General features: G+C 29.3%; 2 protein-coding genes and 2 long non-coding RNA genes across 6 annotated transcripts; 2 read left to right on the top strand and 2 right to left on the bottom strand.

Moving 5' to 3' along the window:
- Positions 1 to 3003: 3003 nt before the first annotated feature.
- LOC111425897 (uncharacterized) lies at positions 3004 to 4371 on the bottom strand. The gene is made up of 2 exons (XM_023060191.2): positions 3622 to 4371; positions 3004 to 3567 (listed from the first exon to the last, which is right to left on the bottom strand). Exons 1-2 carry the CDS (start codon positions 3637 to 3639, stop codon positions 3028 to 3030), a joined length of 558 nt encoding a protein of 185 aa, XP_022915959.1. The 5' UTR covers positions 3640 to 4371; the 3' UTR covers positions 3004 to 3027.
- On the top strand, positions 3427 to 4741 carry LOC139429015 (uncharacterized). The gene is made up of 2 exons (XR_011639726.1): positions 3427 to 4308; positions 4370 to 4741. It is a non-coding gene; the product is annotated as an uncharacterized lncRNA (long non-coding RNA).
- Positions 4742 to 7969: 3228 nt separating this feature from the next.
- Positions 7970 to 9099, top strand: LOC139429014 (uncharacterized). 2 transcript variants are annotated; one of them, XR_011639725.1, is made up of 3 exons: positions 8562 to 8578; positions 8622 to 8701; positions 8766 to 9099. It is a non-coding gene; the product is annotated as an uncharacterized lncRNA (long non-coding RNA). The 2 variants fall into 2 exon arrangements; XR_011639724.1 differs by having other exon boundaries at positions 7970 to 8701.
- Positions 9100 to 9546: 447 nt separating this feature from the next.
- On the bottom strand, positions 9547 to 13021 carry LOC111425968 (sodium- and chloride-dependent glycine transporter 1-like). Of its 2 annotated transcripts, none has more exons than XM_023060275.2 (8): positions 12789 to 13021; positions 12600 to 12714; positions 12404 to 12535; positions 12097 to 12358; positions 11786 to 12041; positions 11053 to 11718; positions 10076 to 10231; positions 9547 to 9869 (listed from the first exon to the last, which is right to left on the bottom strand). In XM_023060275.2, exons 1-8 carry the CDS (start codon positions 12927 to 12929, stop codon positions 9603 to 9605), a joined length of 1995 nt encoding a protein of 664 aa, XP_022916043.2. In that variant the 5' UTR covers positions 12930 to 13021; the 3' UTR covers positions 9547 to 9602. The 2 variants fall into 2 exon arrangements, with proteins under 2 accessions (XP_022916043.2, XP_022916042.2); XM_023060274.2 differs by having other exon boundaries at positions 12600 to 12726; positions 12789 to 12862.
- Between the last annotated feature and the right edge of the window lie 170 nt (positions 13022 to 13191).

Genomic DNA, 13191 nt, shown 5'->3' with positions numbered 1-13191 from the left:
GATTTTGATAACTTTGTATAAATTTCAAATCATTGGTTGTTATTTTACAAAAACAATCCTTGTCTGACAGAAGTAAATAGCGATCAATTTTCCTTTAAATCGACCAAACTAACCAAATACTACGTTAGTTTGAATTGCATAGTATTAATCTCATCTGAATTAAGTAAGAAGGTTAACCCCACAACTCTATTACTGAGAACCAGCTCATTTATGTAAAGAGAAACACTGATAACTGAAGATTTATTACTGCAAAACCGCAACCACGCTAACCATGCCATGAATAATAATTGGAATTACATAAATTGAATTCTTTAAAGGCAATTAAATTACATCTTTAAAAGAAATATTTTTAAAGATAAATGCTGGTCCATCCTAACGTACTAACGGTGTTTACCGAAAGTTTTACTTGTGTCACGTACAAATGCGAACGAAAATGGGGTAAACATTCACGAAGGACCATGACGTTTTGTAAATAGTGCTACCGAGAGCGATGAAAGTCAGAAAATACCCAATATCCCAAAGGGATAGCACCAAGAAAAAGGGAATATTAAACCTGTTTGCACCCGATCAACATCAAAAAAGATTTCTAAGGCTGAATTAATGAGATACATTTTTCATGTGAGATATGTTGTAAATGACATTGATTTCTATTTCTGTTTAAATATTTACAAGAATAAATATTGTATAGCACCAAATGATTTTAAATGGAATTACATTTGCGGAATAGAGAAATACGTTAAATGCAACGACTGTTTTGCATAATTTACTGTTTTGGCAAACAAATGTCAACAGAGCGAAAGCTTTATTGGTCACGGTGAAATTATCGAGAAGCGTAATTACGCTAGAGTGATTTTATTGTTAAGAACCAAATCATTGAAAAACTAACACAATAAATTTAAATTTGGAATATGGTATACTTAATCCTTCCTGGAATAAATTCACGAATATCCATATAAACGATATTATTATTATAAAAGTGATGGTGCAATTTTTCGGTAGGAATTTAAAGTTATATTTAACTTGAGAATAAAACTAGAAACCAATACCCAACTTTCATTTTGAAACGAACAGAAAGCGTCCGGTTTGTAATTAAAATTTTAATTTACATGTATGTATGTCCATCGCTGTAATCCGACTGCTTTGTGGAAAATAAAGTTTATTTTTTTTATTAAAAAGAGGCTTTCCCAAGAGAACGAGACATGAAAAAGAAATTAGGAATAACAAAAAAATATCTCTGCGCTTAATTCGAATCCCAAGATATTCCAAATACGACACAAGAACGAATCTGTTAATCAATAAAAAGCAATTTTCTTCAAGATCACCAAACATTTTAATACTAACACAGAAACAATAAATTTTTGTAAATACAAAAGAAAGTGTTGATAAGTTAAACCAGAATTGACATAATATGTAAATTGTGTTTTTAACACATTCTAAGTGAGAAATAACCTCGACGCAAGAAAAAAATAGTTTTTTCTTAAATACTAAAGGAATTTTCCCTTTGAGGCATAATTTACTCACAAGTCTATGCAGAAAAAAACTTCTAGTAAATAGTTTTATTGAAATCCTCTACAAATTCAGTAGAAAAAAAAACAATTTTCGCATCGTCTCACATTCTACGTATTATTTTCGTAATACAATCGATTGATCAAGTAAATTGGGGGGGGATCAACGATGAATGTCCGTAGAGCAAAGTTCAATGCGTTAGTATACGCATTGGGGTGTTCTAAACCGTAGCTGTTTCAGTGTTTGAGTGTCGGATTTCCAGAAAATGGTCTCAATAATGGTACCATTCTCGTATAGATAAAGACACACCTACATGACATTTCAGGCGTACAAGTTAATGCTGAAAAAAGAGATCGTTTACGAAGACGTCTTGTTACTATCACTCTTGTTAATGATTTGATCAAGTCTTTAAGACGTCAACGCACGAAGATACTGAAAGATGCCAATAAGATTTATTTATCTGAAAAGTTAAATATAGTAAATCACATATCTTATGACATGTTCAAAACTGAATTTAATATTAATTTATGTATTTCATTGGCTACCCATACCTGGGATGGTTTTCAAGGATCAAAAATCTTCTTTTTGAGGAATAGTAAACAGTAGTAGTAAAAATCTGACCAAACTTCACTCCTTTAATATTCACGTGCTCTTAACCAGTGAATCGATATTTTATACATACGATGAAAGAAGGAAAATGATGAAGTATCAATCATTACCTTTCGGATACAATTCCAGAACTTGACACTTTTTGTGATGCCTGCGGAGGGCGAAATAAAAATTATACGGTGTTTCATCATCTCCATTATCTGGTCTTAAATTAAAAAAAAAAGGTAGATTGAATTGTCCTACCTGGAACGCGATATGAACATAAGTTTCCTGAACCAAAAAGCACTTGAACTGAAATACAATTATTAACAGCGATCAGACTTTATTCAAACCTTGGACGAAAATTTAAATAACGCTTTCTTTTATTCTCACTTCTAGATGCATTAACACACATGTTATTAACTTTGACAATTGTATAGAATACTAACAAGAAATGTTAAATCTATCCCTCAACCTAACTTAAAGAAATAATGAAATATAACCGATAATAAAATTTGATCTTGAATGTAAAAATCGAACACCATACAATATTGATTCGTAACTCAACGGAAAGATGTTGCAACGTTAAGTTTTAGGTTTCTCCTACAGCTTTAAATCTTATAGCCAGGAATCAGTTTGTATACTGGACTTCTCCTGTTTTTTTTTTTGGTTTACATTAATGTTCTACTTATGTCACTACATGGATTAGTTTGTATCAAATTGAGACTCTAAACATGACTTGTCGGTTGATGCACCACCTGCATCAAAAAGTAAGTTCGTTTAATTGTTGACTCAAAACTTACTCCTTGCTTTTTAATGTATCACAATCATTCATGAAATTATTAATGAAATTTATTTAATATATTTCAAGTATACAAATTTATGTTATAATATTTTTTATACCATAAACTTTAGAATTTAACTTAAATTTATCTACCCCACAACAGCAAAAGCACACGCTTCTCGAAATTTATTACGTCCCGGTTCGGGATCAGCATGCCTTTTAATTTTTTCCTTCTCTTCTTTACATTCATCAGGTAAAGTAGATTGAGTTTCATTTTTAGATGTACTGTCTTCAGCAATAACTTTTTCTTCGTCCTTATTTTTATCCGGTAATGAAGAATCCTCTGTTTTCACGGTGGTAATCGTAGGCAGAGGAGAACTTACAATTTTTTCTTGATTTGTTTTGTTATCTGAATTGTTTTCGATTTTTTTATCACCTTCGCCATCGAGTACAGGTGATTTAGTTGAATTAAGATACACCGTGGTTGTTCCTAATGTAGGGGTTGGATTTGTAACAAAAATTATTTCATCTTTTTTAGAAGTTATTGTTTCAGTCGGGTTAATAACTGTAGATTCTTTATTCAAACTGGTTTCAGTTACTTTTAATTGTTCTTCGGTTGTTTGGATTTCTTCTGATTTTTCTTTGTCCGTTGGGTAACCATTTGTGTACAGACAAATACACAAAGTGAACTGTAATTAATTCATTTTGGTTATATAACGTCAAAAATAATTAGTTGATCTTACCAAGATTACATTCATCATTTTTGAGAAATAAAATTATTTCTAATGGTTAGATCGTAAGGTTTTCTTATAGTATTTATACGGAAAAATAAGTGATAATTTTGTTAATTGGATAATTTGCCGTATTTAGTGATAAAAATTGGTGAATACGTAATGAAACAGAGAGCAGAGGTTGGAATTTTAGAAAGTCGATGGTAATTATGAAGTGTTAAGTCACATATTCCAATGAAATCCAATGCCTATTATTTAATAAATAAGATAAACAATACTTGTAAGTAATGATTTTGAAATTAAAAACAAGCAAACATCTTCTATTTCATTTTGATTACCATCACGTCTTATTTAGCCATAAAATAAATTCCATAATAATGTTCCAACAATGACGCAAGTTGTCCTTCTAAAAAAAACTACAAATACTTCTAGAATCCTGAATTAACATAAGGCCTCAATACTTTAAACAAATTGAATTAAAAAGCCATTAAAATCGTTTCTAAATAAACAATTAAATTCTCTTATCATAATGTAGAATAAAATTTTTCGTTTTCTTTTACAACCGGTTTGGTAAGATTTCACCAACAAAGTACTACAACATTTATATCCAGAAATCCACCGATAGAAAGTGTCAGTTCTCTTCGAACCTCTTCAGAGTAAAGACATAACAGAAACCGCAAGATGGAGAAATTACTTTACGTACGAAACGGGAATCGGTTCGATGTGCAATTTGAGTTTACTCACTTTCATTCTGTTTTAGTTATATTTATTCACGCTGCTTGTTTTTGTGAATCTCAACTCTGCAGCTAGAACTACATCAACTACGACTACGACAACCACCGCAAAACCGACCGAAACGACAACGAGAACCGTGCATTTAGTTCTTGGATCAACGGAACGTACCATTAGTTTAAATGATGCAGAATGTAAAGCGATGGAAGAATTCTTTGGAAAGCATAATGGAAGAACGAGGAATCAAAGGGATTTGAGGGATAAATTTAGGAAAGCGTGCTCTTTTGGAGCTTTAGGTTAAAAAATTAATTATGTTTTATTTTTTTTTAATTTTAATTGTGATTATGTATATTTACTTGTTTTGATTATCAAATTTGTTTGGAATAAACTTTGATCTTAATTTTTCGTTTTAAAACATACCTTATTGAATTTCTAGTTGAACTTCTAAAATTGGCTTAATTACCCTATTTAGGATTGATTAATGTGTTAAGTATGAATTATTAGGGTTGGATGACGGATTCATTAAAGTTAGTTAATTTATAATAACTTAAATGTTTAGATTTTACACCTTTTGAGTAATGTTCTAGAGAAAGTTGGAAAATACAATTTTATGGAGTCTGCAATACATTATCATACAAGGCTTCATAAAATCAGTCATTCTCCAACGCCACAGTTGATGGGATATCGATCCTCAAAGTAAAACACTTTACATAAAGCTTTTCGAAGCAGATTTACCTGTTTCAAAATGCAAACTAGTAGTATCGGATCAATACCTCGACAATCGGCCAATACAAAAAATTATGATTCATTGAATATTAATTGATTTGTATTAATTCATGTCGTCGACATTTCAATAAAAAATGATTTCTCTTATGTATCTTGGCTAACAGCTTGATATCCATAGGATCTCTTGATTGTGCTTTTTCTATTTCTTTCTAAAAAGTCAAGAGTCGATTGACGTTTTTGACTTATTCGTACATCTGAGGAGATATATTCCCTTTATGTAAAGACGCCACTGTTGAGATTGTTGTGTGATGATGTTAACAAGTTTAAAAGCTCAAATGTTATTTATGTACTAACTATGGAATGAAAATAGAATAATTTTATAATAATAATATGATAACTATTCAAAAATAGAATTCATTATGAACCTTGTTATTGTCCAAACATAACTTTGTATTTTCATATCCCCCGTAAAAAAGTCACGTGGTGAAAACTCTAGTAGCAAATTGAGTTAACCCATAAGTCGAATGGATGATCATAATTCCAGATTTACCGTTACTTGACATTTTTATGGAAGGGACATGAACACCTGGAAAAGAATGTTAGAAATGATTGCCAAAATCTGGATCAACGAATTTTCTTAAAATATAATACGTTTCAACTGAAGTTTTTATACGTTTAGATACTACACGTTGAACTTGATATAAAAATCGTAACATTTAAAGATTAAGTTTATCGAATCTAAGAAATCATTTACGACGCATTAAATCTGCATTAAATTCTTTAAAATGTTCATTATTTCATCGTTATATCTCAATTCGTTCTTGAGATACGATTATTTAATGTTATGAGTAAAACCGATAACAAATAACTGCGGCGAGTTGAGTTTAAAAAAATCATAACTACGAAGTTTATGGAAACTAAGAAATCTTTGATGACACACTAAATCTTTATTAAATTGTCTTTAAAATGGTCTTTGTTTCATCATCATATCTCAATTCGTTCTTAAGATAGGATTATTTAATGTTATGATTAAAACCGATAACAAATAAATGCGGCGAGTTGAGTTTAAAAACTCATAACTACGAAGTTTATGGAAACTAAGAAATCTTTCATGACACACTAAATCTTCATTAAATTGGCTTTAAAATGGTCTCTGTTTCATCATTATATCTCAATTCGTTCTTGAGATACGATTATTTAATGTTATGATTAAAACCGATAACAAATAAATGCGGCGAGTTGAGTTTAAAAAATCATAACTACGAAGTTTATGGAAACTAAGAAATCTTTCATGACACACTAAATCTTCATTAAATTGGCTTTAAAATGGTCTCTGTTTCATCATCATATCTCAATTCGTTCTTGAGATAGGATTATTTAATGTTATGATTAAAACCGATAAAAATCAAACACGATGAGTTGAGTTTAAAAAATCATAACAACGAAGTTTATGAAAAATAGGAAATTATTTATGACATACTAATTCTTCATTAAATTTACGTTAAAATGTTCATTATTTCATGATTATATCTCAATTTGTTCTTGAGATACGATTTTTTAATGTTATGATTAATACCGATAACAAATAAATGCGGCGAGTTAAGTTTAGAAAGTCATAACAACGAGGTTTATGAAAAATATGAAATTATTTATGAAATACTAAATATTAATTAAATTTGCTTTAAAATGGTTTTGTTTCATTATTATATTTTAATTTGTTCTTAAGATATAATTGTTATTAAAATCGATAATAACCAAATGTGATAACTGAGTTAAAAAAATCATAACAACGAAGTTAATAGAAAATAAGAAGTTGTTTATAACTCATTAAATCTTCATTAACTTTACTTTCAAAGACTCTTTGTTTCGTTATTATATCTTAATTCGTTCTTGAGATAGCAATTTTGTAGGTTCTGTAATAAAAATCAATAATCAGTAGACTCCAGTTAATTTTATTTAAAATTCTTCTAATTTTGTTTCTTTTTTCTTTGGAAGTTTGAATTAAACAAGTTCACTGTATTATGAAACATGGTAATTTATAAAAAAGAACTATGTATTCGTATAAAAGATAGGGTGGACATCAGTAGGTTGTAACAGAAAGGATCAAAAGGACTGTGAAATATAAAGGATAAAGACCCCTTTGCAGTACGTAGATTGAATCCCTTTTGACGCGTTTTTAATTTAATTTGTGGAAGGTCTAGTAGATCTTTTGTTCCATTACTAACTACGTTAGACGTAGCATGCTGCCCATAAAGGGGTTTGAATGAAATTTGGAAAATAAAACGTGGTGTTTTTCAAGTTATCTATATTAATCTTGAAATAAATAGAGAGGAGAAAGGTATTTAAATAAAGATGTGTAGATACAGCTTGTAAAAAGCTTGATAAAGTGTATTTCATTAATTTTCTATCAAAATTTTCTACAAAAAATAATTCAATTGCAAAAATTAGTTTCCATTCAAGTTTTTTTACTTTCATTTCTCATCGAAAATTGAATTGGCGAGCGTAGAATCGAAACGAATTTTAAAATAACTTTTATTATTCCATTTCACCTCAACCATTTTAATTTTTGCTTTCATCAAATTTTCTGATACTTATTATTAACTAGGAAATTAATTTATTATTTTCTAATAAAGGAATATTTTTCCTCCAATTTAACCTCGGATTGTTTTTTTTAACATCTCCTTTTATCCTTCATTTACATTAATGAAACCGCTAATTGGACCCATCAAAGGTTCAAGCCACTCTTGAGTTGTATATATAGATGTTTTTCTTTGATAAAGATACAATATTGTTTATGTTACACAACTTAAGATGAAATTAATTGGTATTGTGGTAAGTGTTTAGTTTTTAAAGAATCGAAAAACTAATTAGGGTAATTTTTTTATTAAAAATTATAGATTGGGGTTATTTTGGTTATAAATTTTAGTTTAACAACGGGAAGGCCCTCATTAAATTGTCATTTAGATTCAGAAACTTGGTGGAATAAAGCAAAAGATTTATATGAATCGAAAAGAAATTCTAGGAAAAGAACATTATTTTTGAAATCGCTCGCTTACGGAGCTGCTATTCATTAAATTTATTGCTAAACGCGCAAAAACATAAAAAAACATAAATATAAAAATTAACAACTAATTATTAATAGATATTAACAAATTTCTTATGGAATTTTACTTTAAAGAGACAAAAAAATTTTTTTTTTACCATATTAAGCAACTTTATTTTTACAACCCACATTGACGTAAAAAAGAACAATTATTTAAAGGTAAAAACTCGTGAAAGTTTACATAAATAAAGGTTAAAACTTAATCACAACATTATTACTAAACACTAATAAACAAGATAAACAAACGATGAGCGTCACCCCGGTTTTATACAATATTTTACAATGGAAAACAATTTTTACCAACGGAAATAGCGGCTTGAAAAAAATAAACGATTCGCGTAAACGTGCGTTTTCAGGTGACTTCTTAATTTAATTAACATCAGAAAATGACGCAGAACCATAACAAACGTAGGTATATAAGGAACATCTTTTCACTCTTAATTCAAATTAGTTCAAACCGTCTTTAAGTTGTGATTTAACTTTTGAGTTTTTAAATAATCCCGTACAAGTACAAAAATGAAGCTTTTCGCTGTAAGTATTAATCAAAACGGATATTATTAATAAAAGAAAAAAATTGATTTAATTTTTATTGCAGATCTTTTTTGTAACATTCCTTTTCATCTATCAATTGGTGTCAGCTTCTCCAATTGCTTCTGCTATTGAAGAACAATCAATCAGTGCGCTGCTATCCAATACAGATACGGATCCCAATCTACATATCAGGGAAAAACGTGAAGCCAGAAGATTAGGTTTTCGTGGTGCCTCTGTTTTCGCAGCTAGTGTTGGGAAATAAGCTTTAAATATTGTGAAAACGTAAACGGATCATGAATTTGTTATATTACATAATTTTTATTAAAATAGAATAGTCATATTTTGTATCAATTTGTTGTAATAAAGTAGTATGCATTAAAACGTTAAATGAATTTTTACATGAGATTCTTATTTGATATTAGTTTATAACATGAAAACCCTTTCTGGCTTTCCATAAAGATAAGAAAACTGAAAACTATTGATTTTTCTCATTTAACTCGCATTTTCAATTGAATAGCTTGGAATATAAATACCACGTCAAACCATAGAATAGTAAAATGGATGATATCTTTTCATCGATCACCAATGGGTTCTCGTTCCAATAAAAACGCATCGGATCTGCATACATTTAGTCTCGATTGTACGAATTCTTGGACTATTCATATTGAGGTTCGAAAGCCGGGCAACAAAATTCAATTATTCCCGCGAAGACTACGTGCCCTAAAGGTACAAAGCCATTTAGAGACTTTGCAATTCTAAAAGCGCTGCAACAATCCTCTCTATATTAAAGCCGATAAGCTTTCACCATAAAACTACAACCGCGGAATAATAATTATCGGGTTGAATAGGCATCCATCACAAAAGTATTTTATTTTACTAAGTCAATAATAAGAATGAATAATTAATTTGGATCTTCTATTAAAACAAGTCTTCCTTTAGGCAGACCATGTGATTTTTGGATGTCCCCCAATAATTTATGCCATTTCATTCTATGTTTAAGTTTTTCTTCTGCATATGTTTTTGAATTAGCTATACAAGTATGTTGGCAAGTTAATCTTTCTGTCCGGTACCGTGCATCTCTTCCTGGAAAATAAAATTTTCTTGCTCGGTTTTGTTCAGTATCATAAGGTCCCCAACTATCGGAAGGTTTTGTAACTGTATTCATCCTCTGCAAAACAAAATTCAATTTTGTTTATTTTTTCGTCATTATTTTATAGGATGTATTTGAATAACATTGCCAAAAAACATTTAGCGAATTGTAAATATAAACTTTTTATACTTCGAAAAACGAATAATTTTTTCTCCGAAATCGCCCAAAAAATCGCATCCTGAAGTTTGGCAACGTTATTTAAATGCAACCAGAAATGTGTATACTCGTAATTTAACATGTCTGCAACATTTCGATAGGAATTGCATGAAAACTGGAGATATCATAATTATGCAATGAATGTATGACCAAATTATAGCTGAAAATATTAAAAATATTTTCTTTGATTGAGCCATTTCGTAAAACATGTAAATAAACGCAAACTGAAATTAAAAAAAATTCATTTATGATTCAAAATTTTATAAGGCTGCCACAAATGATAGATGATACAAATTAAGTTTTCAACTCAGCATAAACCAATATAGACTACAATCTGTCGTTAATTAATAGTAACATCAGATAGCAACAGTACAACGATGTAAATTCATGCAGCAAGTTATAAAAGACTCAAAATACGTATAAATTAAAAAAAAGAATGTAGGTTTGTCCTGATCTATGGTGCTTGCAGAAAATACAATGTCAAATCTTTCAATAAAAAACTGATGCCTATTAGTTTATGCTGTGCGGGAATAGGTTCTTAAATATTTCGATTCTAAACATTTTTAAGGAGTATATAGGACGAATTGAGTACACACAGCTATAATGATAGATGATACAAATTAAGTTTTAAAAAAGAATCATGGAGTAGAGTAACGAAACATTGGTCGAAAATAGAGAACGTAATACAATAATAATGCACAACATAATATATTCAATAATTAATACCGAGATTGAATTTAATTGTTAACGATAACAAACAACAAACAGGATTTATAAAGAAGTTACACCTAACTCTAGTTGCACAATAAGGTTATTAAGATTACTAACAGAGTTATGAACCTGATTAATCTGCTTACGTTACCGAACTGCGACTATCTTAGCCGATGTAATTAACGAACACTACAAAATTAACCCGACTGCCACCGTATATGCTTATCGTTCTCAACACATGACATATATCAAAATACTCTCAAGTTTCAAGTTTCAAGTTCGGCTGCAGTGTGTGCTGAACTCGTCCATTAATTCTATAAAAATATTATTTTACCAATGCAACTATAGGTGCAGTTTGCCAACTAACTATCCAAAATTTAGGAGGTGGGTTTCCATAAGTAAAAGTATAATCTTCAATAATCCTTTTCGTTGAATAAATAAACATCAAAGCAAAACTTATAAAAACAAAACAAACTGTACTGTAATATATATCTCCATTAAATCTATACGTATAAATAGTATTTATACTTAAATTTGTGCAAAAATATATGCTAGCAATAAATTCGATTGCACAAAAACCAAAATACACCAATATTTTAAACCTGCGTAACCTTTGAAATTTTTCTAATAATGCAGAGGCGCATCCGATGGTTGTAAATATCAACATGTTTAAATTACTCCAAAATAAGACAAGGTACCAAAATATTGAAAGACCGACTCCAAACCGTACTCTATACAATACGTCGGGTATGAATGCGAATAAAACGTCGTGACCAAAAATTAAAAGACATCGGGCGTCTGTAAATTTATAATGTCCCAAAACCAATTGACTACATCTTTGTGTGTAAACCATCATCGCCATAAAAAAAATGTATTTAAAAACAACTACTTGAATACCAGCTTTAATCGGTGATAAAGATTTCGGTTTTAATGTTCCTATGTAAATTGAATCCGACACAACGATTATATCGGCTGAATGGATTAACATTTCAACCCAAAACTAAAAATGTATATTAAATTTTGTTTTTTATAATTAAAAATATAATAATAATTATAATTATAATTACGTCTATTTGTGCTAGGCTTCCTTGCGGTGGTCGCGATACAATAGGATCATTTGTTAAAATTAATCCATAAATGGCAATCGAACATACAAAAAAACTCAACAAAATTTGTAAATTCAACGTAATTTTTGCAATGCGTCGTACTCCAAATATAGATATGGCAAATACAACAATCCAAATGAATAGTGAAGCGAAAACAAATTCGTTGTTTACTTTTAAAATTGTATTTACAAATCTATCATAACCCATTATGTAAAACCTTAAAAATTTATAATTCATTTAATTTCATCATGTTAATTAAACCAGACATATACCTGTAATAATGTTGTGTTGCCATATAAATAGTTTCGTTTTTACCTCTACTCAAAAAATTGGTAGGACAAGAAACATTGAGCGGATTTTTAGGGTGCATTGGGTAGCATACGCCATTAGTGTCTTGTTTACAATTGTTTGAAACATCTTCAATTACGTCATCAGTAAACAATGATTTAATAAATAAAATTAAAGGTGCCGTCATAAATTGAACTTGGAAGATGCCATATGTTATTCGGCAAAGTAATAAGCTATAACCAATACCTTAAAACCAAAAAAAATCGAAATACAATTAATTATTTAAATTACCTGCAAACACTGGGACGCAATCCCAAAAAGTAATGAAACCTTTTTTTGAGTAACTACTCATGAAGATAAATAAAGACATTAGTGGTAATGTAACAAACATTTCCACAACAAAAAATCCTACAAAAACGATAACTGAAAAAAATATAAATATTAATTTTTAATTTAAAGCTTGTTTTAAGTTAAATATTCCATTTACATCCACGATTTTTTGCTAATATATCGATAAAATTAAATATGTGATAGATATTTGTTTGGTAAATAAGACAGGCGGTTACAAATTGTGTATTGCTTAATTCGAATTCATCTTCATCCTATAATCACAACTTTTTTATTACAATGACAATCGATAATTTCATTAAAAGTTCGATTTTATTCTAAAACTTACCTCAATTTCTGGTTCAGCACCAGCGATTCTCTTAATTTGCTTTATGCGTTTATCGCGTATAATTTGAAATTCAACCGAACGTTTAAAAAGATTTCTTACGTTTGCCATGCTGGAGTTCATTTTATGTATACTTGCAGACATCTTACAGATAAAATATGAGAAATTATAATGATTGTATAAAGAAATAAAAATAGAGTATATTTGTTATAATGTTAAGTCAATGTCAAAGTCAAGTATTTAAAATGTTATACTTCAACCAAGATATACATAATTATATATTAAAAATCAAAATATATTTAAACCATCGTAGAAAAATTGTTCGAAACTATCTACGCAAAATATATAAATAAAAAAAGTAATAAATCATTTAAATTTGCAGATGTTAAAAAATTTTGCAACGAAA

This window comes from Onthophagus taurus, chromosome 2 (genome assembly GCF_036711975.1).
Source record: "Onthophagus taurus isolate NC chromosome 2, IU_Otau_3.0, whole genome shotgun sequence".
Taxonomy (NCBI): domain Eukaryota; kingdom Metazoa; phylum Arthropoda; class Insecta; order Coleoptera; family Scarabaeidae; genus Onthophagus; species Onthophagus taurus.
Note: the sequence above shows the minus strand (reverse complement) of the source record. Positions and strands in the feature narration are given on the sequence as shown.

Excerpts from the sequence above, each read along its gene's own strand:
- LOC111425968 (XM_023060275.2), bottom strand. The coding sequence starts at position 12,929 with ATGTCTGCAAGTATACATAAAATGAACTCCAGCATGGCAAACGTAAGA. Across the intron at positions 12,715-12,788 it reads GTGCTGAACCAGAAATTGAG|GATGAAGATGAATTCGAATT; the intron begins GTAAGTTTTAGA and ends TTGTGATTATAG. Across the intron at positions 12,359-12,403 it reads TTGCGTCCCAGTGTTTGCAG|GTATTGGTTATAGCTTATTA; the intron begins GTAATTTAAATA and ends TTTGGTTTTAAG.